Source organism: Macaca nemestrina, chromosome 13 (assembly GCF_043159975.1).
Source record: "Macaca nemestrina isolate mMacNem1 chromosome 13, mMacNem.hap1, whole genome shotgun sequence".
Lineage (NCBI taxonomy): Eukaryota > Metazoa > Chordata > Mammalia > Primates > Cercopithecidae > Macaca > Macaca nemestrina.
The window spans coordinates 47089545-47105698 of NC_092137.1; the positions used below are offsets into that span (position 1 = coordinate 47089545).

Below are 16154 nucleotides of genomic sequence, written 5' to 3' on the forward strand. Positions count from 1 at the left end.
GCTTTGATCACAGTCTTAGACCAGGATGAAGAAATAAATAAATACCAAGTTGGTGAAACAGCCTAAAGCCTTTAAGAAATCCAGGGCAACTGAGATTCCACAGAGGACAGGTCAACGGGTCAGGGAAGTCAAGTTGGAAAGAGGAAATCCGCTAAAATAAGAAAATACAAATGCTCTCAGCAGAGGGGCGTCCAGAGAGTCGCGGGCCTGGGAACGGGCCTGGGTCCTCGCGCAGCAGGCCAGCTCCCAGGAGGCTCGCCGTCGGGGTTGGGGCCCGTCGGCCGGCCTCTCCCCATTTTTGTGACGTGTCGGGGGCAGCAGCGGTGACGGGGCTACCACACAAAGCCAGGTCGTCGGGCGGTGGTCTCCCAGGCCAAGAGCTCCGATGGGATGGGGAGGGGGCGGGAAGCGAGGCGCCCCCAGGCGCCCGGGCTCCGCGCGGGATTAAAGTGAGCTCGGACTCCGCGGCGGCGGCGGCGGCGGCAGGGGGCGGGTACCGGGGCGTCCGCGAGCGCCCGTCGCGCGCCTGGCTGCTGTGGCCGCGCTGGCAGCCAGCGAGCCGGGCTCGCCGAGGCCTCGCCACGCCCCCGCGGGGGTGGAGCCGCGGCCAGGGGCGGGTCCGCAGCTGGCGGCGCCGGGGCCCGGGGCGGAGGCTGTGGCAGCAGCTGCAGCGGCGGCGGCGGCGGCAGCGCCAGGAGCTGCTGCAGCAGAGGCGGAGGTTGCTCCTGTACGCGTCCGGGCAGCTCAGCCGGAGCCGCAGCCCGGAGGCGCCGGGCGGTGCGCTGGGTGCTGCTGCTGCCGGCCCTCCGCCGCCCGGGCCCCCGCTGCCGCCCGGGCCCCGGCTGCCGTCTGCGCCCCCGTCAACCCCACCCGCGAGTGCGCCCCAGCCGGGACGCCGCCCCCGTCCGGGTCTCCACTTCTTGGCCGCACCTTCCATGACAGCGCCCGCGAGAAGATGGCTGCGAAGGGCGCGCACGGCTCCCACCTGAAGGTGGAGAGCGAGCTGGAGCGCTGCCGCGCCGAGGGCCACTGGGACCGCATGCCGGAGCTGGTCCGGCAGCTGCAGTCGCTGAGCATGCCCGGCGGCGGAGGTAACAGGCGAGGCATCCCGAGCGCAGCGTTCACCTTTCCGGACACCGGTGAGTGAGGGAAGAGGCTGGCTCGCCGGCAGCTAGCGCGCGAAAGGCACCGCCTCCTCCAGGAAGCGCGCCCAGACCGTCCTCGGCCGGCAACGGGCGTCCACCCGCCCACCGTGCTGGTCTTAGGAGCAGCCAGGGTAGTTAAGAAGGTCCTTCTGCCGCGAGAGAAAAACCACATGTAGTTTGGGGGCTTGGAGGGAAGAGAAACGGCTTTTCCTCTCTGTCCTTTAGGATAATGTGGCTAACTCTGTCTACCGTGAAATGGTGGTATCTGCACATTATGAGATCAGTGCATTGGCTGGACTCTTGCCCCCCACCGCGGTCCGAGGGTGGGGTGTCCCTAAACTCCAACAGGTGAAGTGTGTCTGTCTCGTCTTTGTTCATAGTTCTTGCAAGTAAAGTTGAAAACGGAGCTCTGTCCGCAGCAGACAGGGGCGAGGGTTTGACGAACCCCAGGGTGGGGTGGTGGAGAAATGGGGAAGAGGCTTGGCCAGCCTCAGTTTTCTCATCTGTGGCGATCTCGGGACACATCCAACTCTGGCAGTTGGTGGCTTTAGCAGTAGGGCTGGTTTGGCTGGGCCGGGCTCTTGTGCTGGGGCGGGAAAGCACCCTGATGTGGCAGCGGGGAACACCCCGCCCCAGCCTCTAACCTCAGATCCTGTTCCTGGGGCCTTCACCTCACCCTCCCTGAGTCCTCTCTGTGGGCACAATCACTTAGGAGGCTTTGTGGAAGGAGGCAAGAAATAAATGAATACAGATATAGTTTTTAAAGACTGCCCAGCCTGTGGAAGGCTCTGAGAGTGACAGATCGTGATAGTAATAGTAATAGTCAACACTTATCTCGTGCTTCCTGTGTGCCAGACACTGTCCTGAGCCCTTTAATCAACCCCGTGAAGCAAGTACTCTTGTTTGCCCCACTTTACAGATAAGGAAACTGAGGCACAGAGCAACTAAGTAACTTGATCAGCTAACCAGTAAGTTGTGGAACCAGGATTTGAGCCCAGGTTTTGAGTACATCCTTTAAATCACTTGCACTATTACCTCTCAAAGATGTACAGCACAAAATCCCTGTCCTTGAAGAGCTCCCACAGTGGCAAGAAAGTGATTGGAGGGCAGTTGTTTGTGGGTTTTTTGTTGTCTTTTGGTTTTTTTTGTTTTTTGTTTTTTTTTGAAGCAGGGTCTCTCTGTTACCCAGGCTGGAGTGTAGTAGTGCCATCTCAGCTCACTGCAGCCTCGACTTCCTGGGTTCAAGTGAGGCCTCCCAGGTGGCTGGGACTGTAGGTGCTGGCTACCATGCCGGGCTAATTTTTGTAGTTTTAGTAGAGACGGGGTTTCGCCATGTTGCCCAGGCTGATCTCCAACTGGGCTGAAGCATTCCGCCCACCTGGGCCTCCCAAAGTGCTGGGATTACAGGCATGAGCCACTGTGCCTGGCCACTTTCTCTATTTTCTGTATTCTTGTGAACAACCCTATTAGGAGGGCAGGAGTTATTGTCCCCATTTTAGACATAGGGACACCAAGGCCCGGAGAGGTCACATAATGTGTATGTGGGAAAGCCTGTACTCAAGCCTGAGTCTCTGCCATCAAGTCTCTTAGTGTCAGAGTTGGGGATGTGGACCCTGGGCTGGCTTCACTGTGGGAACTGGCTAGTATAAGGAAGGACATGGAGGGTCAGCGGGGTCTCACCTGCCAGTTTTGGAGTCTGTGAATGATTTTTCTCCCACTGTTAAATCCAGATACACTATCACAAAGCATGCACTCACACTGGGACATATAGTCATACACGCATATGCACACACAGAAACATGAGGAACAAAAACAAATGCCTCCCAAAGCCCGTGCTTAGAGCGTTGTTTGGATTGACTGCTGTTTTGGTCCTTTCTCTACAGGGTTCCTTGATCACTCAAGGGATTGAGAGCTTGTTCTTTTTTGGGATTTGATGCAGACTCCCCTGCATCCCTGAAGGGAGATTCTTCACATCCCACCTGGCCTGTTTGACTCTTACGAGTCAGTGATCTGAAGCTTCCACAGTTACAGAATTGGGAGAGGTTGTGAGACTGGGGGTTGAAACCCATTTTACTGAGGCCTTGAGGTCCAGCGGTGTCTGATATTTCCCACAGAAATGAGAAGTAGCTCCCAGAGGCAGATTTAGGGAGCAGAAGGGGAAGATGAGCTGTGGGGACTCTTTCTGATATGGGGGGATGAAAGATCAGTAGATGCTTCAGCAAAATAGGCCCCTGTACTCTTTTCCTGTCTGAGGTTGCTCCTTGCCACCCAGACAGGGGGAAGGTGCTTGCTACTGTCTTCTCACTCACATCCGGTCTAGATTTGGTCAGGATGGAGCAGGGGAACCCCAGAGTCCTGCTTGCTGTGCTGGGGTTTGTTCATATAAAAACAAAGTTCCCATCCGAGTGATTAAAAAACAACTTTATTATGAAGAATTTTCAAAACATTAAAGAACATGAAAGAATGAGTCCCATGTATCCATCAACCAACTTCAGTGATACGAACTCATGAAGTCTCATCTGAGCTATGCTCAACCCATTTCTCCTCCACATTTCAGTTTTTCAGTATGTACTTGTTAAATAAGATCTCTGGTTTTTTGGTGTTTTTTTTTTTTTTTTTTTTTTTTTTAGAGACAGGAACTATCTCTTTCACCCAGACTGGAGTTCACTGGTATAATTATAGCTCACTACACACTCAAACTCTTGGGCTCAAGGGATCCTTCCACCTCAGCCTCCTGACTAGAAAGAAGGGCAGACTGGGCAACAAAGTGAGACCCATCTCTACCCCCCATCCCCTCCAAAAAAATTAGCTAGACATGGTGGCACACACTTGTAGTCTTAGCTGTTTGGGAGGCCAAGACGGGAGGATCACTTGAGACCAGGAGTTCGAGACCAGCCCAAGCAACATACCTCAGGCACACATCAGCAAACCCAGCTAATTTTCAAATTCTTTTGTAGAAATGGGGTCTTGCTATGTTGCCCAGGTTGGTCTCAAACTCCTGTGCTTAAGCTATTCTCCTACCTCGGCCTCCCAAAGTGTTGAGATTTCAGGCATGAGCCCCCACACCCAGCAATAAAAACTCTTTTTAAAAATATAGCCACTGTACCATTATTATACCTTACAAAAAATCTAACAATTACATTTTACAATTAGTTTATTAGAGTCAGGATCCAAATTAGGCCACACATTGCGCTTGATTGTTAGGTTAGGTCTCCGTACCCCACCCAATATTTTGTTATGAAAATTTCAAATATATAGTAAAGGTCAAAAAGAATTTGCAGTGAACACCTGTGTACCTATTAACCTTTTGCTGTGCTTGCTTTATTACATATCTGTTCTCTACCTATCCATCTTGAGACTTTCTTTTTAATTTTTTTTTTTTTCTTAGAGACAGGGTCTTATTCTGTCATAGCTCACTTCAGCCTGGGCTCAAGTGATCCTCCTGCCTCAGCCTCCCAAGTGGCTGGGATCACAGGTGTGTATGCTACCACACCCATTTTTTTTTTTTTTAGATGGAGTCTTGCTCTGTTGCCAGGCTGGAGTGCAGTGGCAGTGGTGTGATCTCGGCTCACTGCAACCTCCGCCTCCTGGGTTTAAGCAATTCTTCTGTCTCAGCCTCCCAAGTAGCTTGGACTACACGTGCACACCACCACACCCAGCTAATTTTTGTATTTTTAGTAGAGATGAGGTTTCAGCATGTTGGCCAGGATGGTCTCTATCTGTTGACCCCATGGTCCACCCGCCTCGGCCTCCCAAAGTGCTGGGATTACAGGTGTGAGCCACTGTGCCCAGCTACCCAGTTAATTGTTTTATTTTTTGTAGAGACAGGATTTCACTATGTGCTCCAGGCTGATTTTGAACTCCTGGACTCAAGCAATCTTCCTGCCTTGGTCTCCCAAAGTGCTGGGATTATAGGTGTTAGCCACCATGCCTGGCCTTTGAATTTCTCCTAATCTGTAGTCACCCCACCCCGCCGCCCTGCTTTTTTTTTCTTCTCCTTAAGACTGGAGATTGTTTTGAACATTTCTTCAGTTTCAGTTAGAAAGGGTTTGTTCGAGGCAAATGGCCTCTTGCTAGTTTCAGTCTTTTCCTCCTGGCTGTGGTTGGCAGGTCCCAGCCCTTTATAGTCCTGGGAGGTGAGCAGCTGCAGAAACCACTGTGCCCCTGTTTGTCCCAGCGGGGAAGGGCCCGGTCTGAACCCTGGCCTGGCTGGCTAGACCAGCGTTTCCTGACTGTGAATGGGTGGGTTGTGGAAAAGGGATCACTGTCATTCAAACATGGGGTCTTGAAGGGTGCCCCTGTGACCTGGCACTCTTGGAGAGGCCTGGAGGGGATGTGAGCTGAAGGGGCTGTAAGGAAGGTAGGCACTGAGGCCTTCCCAACACGATGGGGTTGGGAGACTAGGTGGCCAGTAAGTGGGGCTTTGGGACTTTGCTGAGGGCAGGGTGCTGAGCAGGGCTGCAGAATCAGCACCCAGGGTCGGATTCACTATTGTTCTGATGGGAAGGTCTCCTTAAACGCCCCTGGGTAGAGGGAAGCTACAGCACTTCACCAGAACTGGGATAGAGAGGAGGTTTCAGACAACAGGATGATAAAAAGCAACTTGTTTTCCGTTTGGAATGGCAGAGAAGCCTTTATCCACCTGAATTCTTTTTTTTTTTCTTTTCTTTTTTTTTTTTTAATTTTCTAGAGATGAGGTATTGCCCTGTTGCCTAGGCTGGAGTGCAGTGGAACAGTCGTGGCTCCCTACACCGTTGAACTCTTGGGCTTAAGCCATCCTCCTACCTCAGCCTTCCAAGTAGCTAGGACTCTAGGCATGTACCTATAACCTCAGCTAACTTTTTGTGTGTAGCGACAGAGTCTCACTGTGTTGACCAAGCTGGTCTCTAACTCCTGGTCTCAATCCATCCTACCACCTCGGCCTCCCAAAGTGCTGGGATTATAGGCGTAAGCCACCACACCAGGCCTGAATTCTTATTTAACAACGAAAAGTCTAGAAGTTCTACTTCCGAAACATCCTTCAGTTCCATAGACTGGACAGTTGAGAATAGTTGGATGGAAAGAAGAGAGGAAGGCAAGAGAGAGGTAGGGCAGGGAGAGGAGAGTTGAGCAAAGGAGGAAAAGAAAGTGAATTTCTGCTGCCTCCTGGGTGTCTGGGAAACAAAAAACAAGTAGATTGAGTTGGGGGCTGAAAGGGGCAGGCAGAAAGCCTTCTGAGAAGGACCTGAAGTGTCAATCAACAAAATAGTCTGAAAGTCACAGGTATATGAAGGTGAGGACAGTTCTTATCCCTGTCCTCGGATTTACAACTAGCTTTTAATGTACTGTTTTAAGTTGTTAAGACTATTGTTTATTTTGAAATTACCAGCAGCTCTGTTCTGCATGGGATGCAGGACAGACAGGGTATTTTTTGGCTGTGTTATGTTTTTATTATTGTTACTGGCTGTGACCATAACAATACTGCATATCTTTATTATCATCTATAAAATGGTGATAATACCTACCTTTCAGGGCTGTGGAAATGAAATGATGCTATATGAAAAAGTGTCTGGCCCATACTAAGCCTTCAACAAATATTAGTGCCTCTTTCGCAGTCAGTCACTCTTATGGTTTAGAGATATGTGGTGAAGGATCAATTTTGTTTTGTTTAAATTCCCAATCTGGCCAGGCACAGTGGTTCACATCTGTAATCCCAGCATTTTGGGAGGCCGAGGCAGGCAGATCACTTGAGCCCAAGAGTTCGAGACCAGCCTGGCCAACATGGTAAAACCCCGTCTCTACCAAAAATACAAAAAATTAGCTGGGTATGGTGGCTTATGCCTGTAGTCCCAGCTACTCAGGAGGCTGAGGCAGGAGAATTGCTTAAACCCAGAAGGTGGAGATTGCAGTGAGCTGAGATCATGCCACTGCACTTCAGCCTGGGTGACAGAGACCCTGTCTCAAAATAAATTCCCAATCTGTTATGCTCCGATACTTTCATAAAGTGCAATAAAAATGAATTACTAGAAAAATAAAAGAAAAATACACAAAATACTACCTCCCAATTTTTTAGTATTAGATTTCAACAGATTTAAAATTACTCTGTCAAATTTCTAAAGGTGTACTCTTAAGTTTCTGCACTCATCTCCTTGGGATTGGATCACAAGCATTGAGAGACCCGCACCAGGCCATGGCCAGCCGCACTTGGAGCAGCCCAGGTCCAAAGGGGCATGCTCTGGGGAGGAAGCTGGTTTCTTTGGTGTGAAAGCACCCAACCAAGCAGCTCACCCAAGCGAGGAGCTCTGGTCCGGGCAGGTGGATGGCAGAGTGCACGGGATGGCCGCCGATGGTGCTGTGTCTGGTCGCATGGTCACCCAAGGGCGCGAGCCCTGCCAGTGCACAGAGGAAAGGGGGCAACGAGGCAGGGACCAGCTGGGGGGCATGGCCAACGTCCTGAGGGGTTCGTTTCCCTCTTTAGGCTCTGACTTCAAACCCCACCCCTGGCTTTACAGAGGCAAAGCAGGTTAGAAGCAGGGAGGAACTTTCCCCAAGGCCCACAGCTCTGGAATGCGGCTCTATGGGGATGTGGAAAAATAATTTTGATGTATGTTACCAAATTACTCTAGAGATTCTACCAACTTATAGTCTGCCAGCAATGAATGATAGTTTGAACCAGGTACTTTTTGGACCATTTCCTCAAAATGTTAATTTTAAAAGTCATGTACGTAGCAAAGGATCCCATAACAGGTGCCTTCAGAACGAAAACCCCCTGCGATGGTGTTCTCAGGATTCTGAGCTTTAGAATCATTCTCTGCGGGGAATCTCCCTTATGATAAGACATTCGTCTTCAGAGGCATGAAGTTTTTTGTGTTTTTCTAAAGACGGGGTCTCCCTGTGTTGCCCAGGCTGGTCTTGAACTCCTGGGCTCAAGCGATTCTCCCACCTCAGCCTCCCAAGAAGCTGGGACTACAGGCATGCACCACGGTGCCCGGCCAAGGCATGCAGTTTTGGACCAGTGGCTATGAGATGTTAGCAAACTGTGATATCCTGAGAGTGAGGAGGGAATGGCAGCCCTGTACATCTGAGAACACTGTCCTGGTAGCAAAAAGAGCACTTTGAAAAAGATGGCACCAAGCAGGCATTTGTAGGGACATTTTTGGACTGGCACTTAACTGTCGATCCTGATGGCTTCCCTGTGGGGTAGTTGAGAGATCCGATTCACTCAACAGGTATTTACTCAGTGCTTATATTGAATGGTGGGCCTGCTCCTCACCCCAGTTGTTGGGAGGGGCAATGAGCATAGCCACCCAAGAACCATGGTGAAACCACCCTTGACCTCAGACCCTGCACACTGAACACCTGACTCCCATGCCCGAGCCGCCTCTGCTGTAGGTAGCAGGAATCTGGTGGTCACAAGATGAGCTTTCAGTGTGGTAAAGGGAGGCAGCGAATAAACCAAGCCGTGTATTATTTTTATTTTTATTTTTTGAGACAGAGTCTCACTTTGTTTCCCAGGCTGGAGTGCAGTGGTGCGATCTTGGCTTACTGCAACCTACACCTCCCGAATTCAAGCAGTTCTGCCTCAGCCTCCCGAGTAGCTGTGATTACAGGTGCCCATCATCATGCCCAGCTAATTTTGCATTTTTAGTGGAGACAGGGTTTTGCCATGTTGGCCAGGCTGGTCTCAAACTCCTGACCTCAAGTGATCTGCCTGCCTTGGGCTCCCAAAGTGCTGGGATTATAGGCGTGAGCCACCGTGCTCACTAAACCAAGCAGTATAAAACCACCTACTAGGTGGTGAGGGATGCAAATGAGCTACCCTCATTTGCAGGTATACCCTATATGTGAGAGAACTCCAGAAAATGCAGAGGTATTAAACATGTTCGAGGATTTGCCTTGGCGACAAGTAGATCTGCTTCCCACCTAACTCTACCGTGGCTGCCAGGTTATCCTGAGTCATGTCAAATTGCCTTAAAAACGGAATGGTGCAGTGGCTGATGCCTGTAATCCCAGCACTTTGGGCAACTAAGTCAGGAGGGTCACTTGAGCCTGGGAGTGCCATGATCATGCCACTGCACTCCCGCTTGGGTGGCAGAGTGAGACTCCGTTTAAAACAAACAAACAAACAAAAACACTTAAAAATGGAGAAAACCAATTATGGTTACATAGAAATTAGCAGCATGTGAAAGTACATTATTAAGCCACTTCATGTATTTTTCCTCTTCAATCATTTGAGGAGAATTCCTTCTTGGTTTAAGAACTTATTATCCACAGCACAGCATACGTATGACTTTGTCCCTTATTTTAAATTCTGAAATTCTGGGAATTTGTCCCCAGGTCCTGGGAACTCTGTATTCCCAACCATTAAACTACAGCAGAAAATAAATCCAAAGGGGCAATTTGTACTGTAATCGTGGTAGAATGCCTGTGTCTTTTCTTTAAAGGCTGTTGAAATTTATGGAAAATGTGCCTTTATTTTCTCAGACCTGAGCCGTTCATGTACCTGGTAGGGGTGGTTGGGTGGGTCCAGGAAGGAGTGTGCACTGCCCTCCATTATCCGCCTTGTTCAAGGGATTGCTGCTCTGATCCCTGCTTTGCTTTGCAGATGACTTTGGGAAATTGCTGCTGGCTGAGGCCCTCCTGGAGCAGTGTTTGAAGGAGAATCATGCCAAAATAAAAGACTCCATCCCTTTGCTGGAGAAGAATGAGCCGAAGATGAGCGAAGCCAAAAATTATCTGAGCAGTATCCTTAACCATGGGAGGCTCACGGTAAGTCGTCGGCCTTCAAGCGTGAGACCTCCTCTCCTCATCTGCGTTGCCTCCCATCTGTCCAGTCCTCCCTGAGTCATTTGGTCACCTGAGCAACAAGTCTCTCTTACAAGCTGCCCTTACACTTATAGTAGCCACTGGCTACATGTGGCCCCTTGAGCACTTGGGGTATGGCTAGTCCACATTGAGATGTGCTGTAAGTATAAAACATACACAAGGTTTCAAAGTCTTAGTACAAAACAGAGAATATAAAAGAGCAGTAACTTTATGTTGATTACATGTTTAAATGGTATATTTTGGATATATTGAGTTAAAGAAAACGTTATTAAAATTAATTTCACCTTTTACCTTTCTCAGTGTGACTAAAAATAATCTTACTAGAAATTTTTAAATTACACATGTGGTTCACATTTGTGGCTTACATTATATTTCTGTTGGGCAGTGCTTGGTTGACTTAATATGTCCCTGGCCCGTCGGGCACGGTAGCTCACGCCTATAATCCCAGCACTTTGGGAGGCCGAGGCGGGCGGATCACGAGGTAGGAGATCAAGATCATCCTGGCAAACACGGTGAAACCCCGTCTCTACTAAAAATACAGAAAAATTAGCCGGGCATGGTGGTGGGCGCCTGTAGTCCCAGCTACTCAGGAGGCTGAGGCAGGAGAACGGCGAGAACCCGGGAGGTGGAGCTTACAGTGAGCCGAGATTGCACCACTGCACTCCAGCCTGGGTGACAGAGCAAGACTCCAACTCAAAAGAAAAAAAATATGTGCCTGGCCCTCTGGGCTCCTTGGGTCAGGGGGCTCTCAGGGAAATAAAACTTCAGGGAACCTGTGACCTAGTTAAAAACAGGCAAACATGCAGAGTTGGCTAGGGACAGAAGAGCTCCATAACAGGGCAAGCCCATTTAAGTCCACATGCAAAAAAAAAAAAGTCCACGTGCATTTATCAAGCACCTACTGAGTACAAGACACTGAGGGAGGCAGAGGACCCACCTCTCCCTCCCAGAAGGAGTATAGTCACAACTTTCTCTGGACTTTGCTGTTCGAAATGTGGTCCACCCACCAGCAGTGTGGGCATCATTGGGGAGCTGGTTAGAAATGCAATTAAGAATTAGAATCTGCGTTTTAACAAGCTCTCCTGGTGATTCATATGTGCATCCAAGTTTGAGGCTGTGGCTGTTCTAGATTACAATGTATCCTGAGCTATAATAGTGGCATGGGTATGTCATTAGAAACTCAAAGAGGAGGGGGAGGGGGTAAAAAAAAAAAAAGAAACTCAAAGAGGAAGTGATCCCTCCCTCCCTTCTTCCCTCCCTTCCTTCCTTGCTTCCTTCCCCCCCGACCCTTTCTGTCTGTCTGTCTGTCTGTCTTTATTTTCTTCAGGGTCTTGCTGTGTTACCCAGGCTGGTCTCCAACTCCTAGGCTCAAGCAATCCTCCTGCTTCAGCCTCCCAAAGCATTGGGATTACAGGAGTAAGGCACTGCGCCCAGCTGATTTTTAAAGAGATATTCCAAAGTAATATATTCACTTCCTTAAACCTTTTATTCCAACGTACTGTGTGCAAGGCATTGTGTTGTGCACTCTGAGGGCAATCAAGACCAATCTAGTGTGGACCCTGCCCTCAAGGAGGCTGCAAGTCTCTTGGGAAGATAAGTCCTGTCAGTAAGTAAATAGCCTTCCTCCAAGGTGGACCATGATAGGAGTGGTATCCATGAGGAAGCAAGTCTGAGCGGGATGCTCTTTGAGGGTAAGCAGAGAGCAGACTCTGGGTAATGGTAGTACTAGAATTGGATCCTTCTGGGGCTGGATGTAGACAAGGTTGTAAAGGTACTTTGGGGCTAGGAAGGGCAGACTGGAACACCAGGCTGGGTTGTGCAAGGCTTATTCTGTAAGGGAGGGAACGGGAAGGGACAGGGGAGAGGGGAGTGTGTACTAGAAGTTTAAGGTTACTGCTTTTAGGCTCCTTGAGAGGTATTATAGCACTGGGAGGTTTGTATTGGGTTAAAATAACTGCCTGACCATGAGTATGTCCATTGACCCCACAGACCTTCCAGTTTGTCATCTGCTGGTCAAAAGGGTTGGACCAGATTGATGGGGTTCAAGCTTTTCCCATCAAGACCTCTTTAATTAAATGTTAAATGTTTAAAAATTGTTTCAAAAATAAACATGATTCAGGCTTATTGTAAAAATTCCAGTCAACAAATAAGTAATTTGAGTGATAAATAAAAGTCCCAACTGGCCTATGACTTACGCCTGTAGTCTTAGCACTTTGGGAGGCTAAGGCAGGAGGATTGCTTGAGCCAGAAGTTTGAGATCAGACTGGGCAACATGGTGAGACCCCATCTCTACAAAAATTTTTTTTAATTAGCTGGGCATGGTGGCTTGCATCTGTGGTCCCAGCTATCCAAGAGACTGAGGCTGGAGGGTCACTTGAGCCCAGGAGGTTGAGGCTGCAGTGGGTTGTGTACATGCCACTGCACTCCAGTCTGGGTGACAGAGCAAGATCCTGATCTCTAAAACCCGGTCTAGCTCAGTTGTGTGGAGATCAGCAAAAACAAGCCACTTGTCCTAAACTCTGTTCTCCACTAGGTTGAGGCTTTGCACCATCCCATGTAGGCCTCCAAGGAACATTCTGCAATGGTATTTACTATTAGCCCCATTTCTTTTTGTTTTCTTTTTCAATTTTTTGTAGAGACAGGGTTCTCACTGTGTTGGTTGGGGTGGTCTCAGATTCCGGGTTTCAAGCGATCCTCTTGCCTTGGCCTCCCAAAGTGCTGGGATTATAGGCATGAGGCCCTGTGCCCTGCCAAGCCCCATCTCTGAGACCCAAGAACAGTGATGACAACCCAGGCCTTTGGTGTCTACAGCCCATGCTCTAATGCTGTCTCTCACTTCTTGGTGCTGCCTCCCAGAGTACTGGGGTGGAAATAAAATAATGACTGGGAAAGTTGGATTCATGTGACGGATGGTGATCACACCCCTACTTTTATAGTTCCCACGTTAGTCTGTGAAGTATTTCCTCATCCGTTATTTCCTCATACCTGGGTATCTCCATGAAGTCCTTTTTCCCTTTCTATTGACAGGGACAGTGAGGCACAAAAGGAGTAGGTGATGCACTGATCCACACAGTAGAGGGGACTGTTCCCCTGGTAAAGCGACCTCCTGCATGGCACCCTCCCACTGGGTGAGGGTTCCGTTCCCTGACTATTGGACTGATAGACCAAGAACATTTCATATCCACATGCATGGGTCCCACGGAGTGCAGCAGACTTTTCATGCTGCCAAGTAAGGACATTAAAAAGCAAGAGATAGCAGCAAAATGATACCATCTTCTGCTCTTACTGTGCCATAACAGAAAAACAGCTTAGCATTGAAGGGCAAGGTAGATATCCTTTCAGAACTAAGAGCCATTTTTTTTTTCAGACGACGGAGTCTCGCTCTGTCACCCAGGCTGGAATGCAGTGGCACGATCTCGGTTCATTGCAACCTCCGCCTCCCGGGTTCAAGTGATTCTTCTGCCTCAGCCTCCCGAGTAGCTAGGGTTACAGGCGCGTGCCACCACACCCAGATAATTTTTGTATTTTTAGTAGAGACGGGTTTTCACCATGTTGTCCAGGCTGGTATCAAACTCCTGACCTTAGGTGATCCGCCTGCCTTGACCTCCCCAAGTGCTGGGATTACAGGCGTGAGCCATCATGCCCGGCCGAGCATCTTTTTAAATAGTGTGAATGTGGCTTTGTAAGACATGCCCTGCATTGTCTAATTTTTCCCCAGCTTGGTGGAAGCTCTGTTGTTAACTGCCACTGGTCCTCCATGAACCACCGCTAGCCACACGCCATCAGCATGCCTGAAATGTCCTTCTGTGCCTCGCTGCCCTTGTCTCCATGTGCAGGATAATGATAATTACACATACCCTGTATTTATCTTGCTCTTTTCCAAAGAAAAGTTCAAAGCTCTTTTCTGGACTTTACCCTATTAATGTCCTCAGCATCGCTGTGATAGGCGGTGAGGAGTAGGTGTTATTTTCTCTCCCTCACCCACGAGGAAGACGCAGCCCGAGCAGGGAGGAAATGAGCCCATGGCTAGAGACCAGTGCAGGGAACGCAGAGTCACTGCCCAGCCTGGAAGGACTATAGGCCGCATACCTCTGGGATGTGTCATCTGTGGCCCTGGCCCAGGGAGTGGGTGGCCTATCTGAGGAGACTAGCAAATCCCCTCAAAATATTCAGCTTTGGAGAGTTAATTAATAGAGAGAGTAGGTCAGGCGTGCAGAGGCTGAATGGGCTCATTGGTAGAGGCATTGGAGGAGTTCAGCTGAAGGGAGCTCCCTGGTAGTCGGGGAGGCTTTCAGGAGAAGGTGGGCCTGAGCAAGTCCCCAAAGGATGGAAGAGGATCTGGTTAGGTTAGGGTGAAGGGAACTTGAGGAAGCACAGGCAAAAGAGGAATGTGGACTCACAAAAGCCAGAAGGACGAGTGGGGAAGGAGAATTTGGCTTCCCTGGAGCCTGTCTGTGCCACGCTCCGTTTCTCTTGGCTTCTGAGAGGGCAGTAGATGGTAAGGAGTGCTGGAGGCTTGCCCTGGGGACACAGGGACCCCAGACTCTTACCTCTTTGCAGGGAGACAGGGGCAGCACCTTCCTGCCAGTGACAGATGCCAGGAGTGGGACCAGAGCTGCATCTTTGGGGAGCTTTATGGACAGATTGGTGCCTGTGTGGCAGGAGCAGTGCCCAGGGCCTGGCCCGTAGGCATTGGGAGCCAGCTGAGGACAGAATCAGAGGCAGCGGACCAGAACAAATGGCCTGAAGAGGTGGGAGGTCACAAGGAGAACTGGGGCCATGTCCAAGATCAGAACGCATGTGCTAGGATGGCACAGCCCAGGGCCAGCACAGCCTCCCTCAGGCAGCAGCACAGGAGCCCAAGCCAGAGTAGGGGTGATCAGGGCTGTCCAGACCACTGCAGGCCCTAAGGGAGGCCCTGAGAGTTCCTCTGTGGGGTGGAGATTGAGATATAAGCAGCTTTTGAAAAAGGAGGGAAAAGAAACCAGGTTTAAATTCAGCCACTCTTGGCCTCTGTGGTTCTGCACTTTGACCCATTTCTGATAGGAAGAGGATGGTGACGCAGCAGGCCCTCTCCTCCTCAATCTGTCCCTCCACCACTGTTGGGGAAGGCATAAGCCTCCCCCATAGGCTGTTTCTGAGGCCTTTTACCTAATTATGATTTGCGTATACATGTACACAAGAGGACCCCCAAAATGAGAAGCCTGGGGCTCCACAAACCTTAGCTCCATCTCTGACTCTCCACTTGTGTTTAGAATAAATGCCTGAGCTTCTGAGGGACCCCCATGGGCTGCAGTCTTTGGGGGCTTCAGGAGAGGGAAGACAGGGCCTAGTCTGCAAGGTCTCTGGAGTCTTGCTGGGGACATAAAACGCACACATTTGAAACAATTAGGAACTCATATGAGAATTTCTTTGAGAGCCACGATGTGGGCTATGGACCATGGGTGAGAGCGGGGATCATATGCTTAAGCATCAGGGAAGGCTTCCTGGAGGAGGCGGGGGAGTTCTGAGCAAGGTCTGAGGCAAACAGGGTCGAGGTTCAGTGGGGGGTGTTCACCCCAAGGTGCCTTTCGGGGAGGTGCTGCTAACATGTCCTTGTCTTTTCAGCCACAGTACATGTGTGAGGCCATGCTGATCCTGGGCAAACTGCATTACGTGGAGGGCTCGTACCGAGATGCCATCAGCATGTATGCACGGGCCGGGATCGATGACGTGTCCATGGAGAACAAGCCCCTGTATCAGATGCGGCTGCTGTCGGAGGCTTTTGTCATCAAAGGTAGCTGTTAGCGCCAGCCTGGGCTCCCCTCCACTGTGTGCAGCTCATTGCACTCTGACTCCCAGGGCCCTGCTGGGCTCGTGTCCAGATTCTTCACCCCTGGTAGTGCCCATGCCCTGGTACTGGTGTCCAATGTGGATGCTGGTAGTAACTGGCCATGTTGACATTGCCTGGTGCCTGGGACATCAGGAGACTCAGATTCTCGCCCTGGCTCTGTCAACAACAATTACCCTACTGTGTACCCTTGGGCAATCACCTCTTCACCTTCTTTGGCCTCAGTTTACTTGTTTGGAAGATACGGTTGTAATACCTGCCCTCCCAGGGTTACCATGACCAAGAGGCATCAGCGGAGTTGTGTAGCCAGGTTGAGAAAGGTTTACAAAGTATGACCTCTCACTGGCAGGCTGGCTCTGCTGACTGGCGCTGGC

At 50.1% G+C, this 16154-nt stretch overlaps 1 protein-coding gene across 5 annotated transcripts in view; it reads left to right on the forward strand.

Annotated features, from left to right (window-relative positions):
- The window catches only part of LOC105464975 (tetratricopeptide repeat domain 7A), a 157075-nt gene that overhangs the window by 22117 nt on the left and 118804 nt on the right, over positions 1-16154 (forward strand). The window contains exons 1-3 of one of the 5 annotated variants that reach the window (XM_011713147.3): positions 489-1139; positions 9730-9893; positions 15558-15726. In XM_011713147.3, coding sequence (XP_011711449.1) covers positions 956-1139; positions 9730-9893; positions 15558-15726 — 517 coding nt within the window. In that variant the 5' untranslated portion in view covers positions 489-955. Of the gene's footprint in view, positions 1-488; positions 1140-9729; positions 9894-15557; positions 15727-16154 lie in introns of those variants that run through there. The other 4 variants (XM_011713149.3, XM_011713148.3, XM_011713146.2 and 1 more) reach the window with 4 other exon arrangements.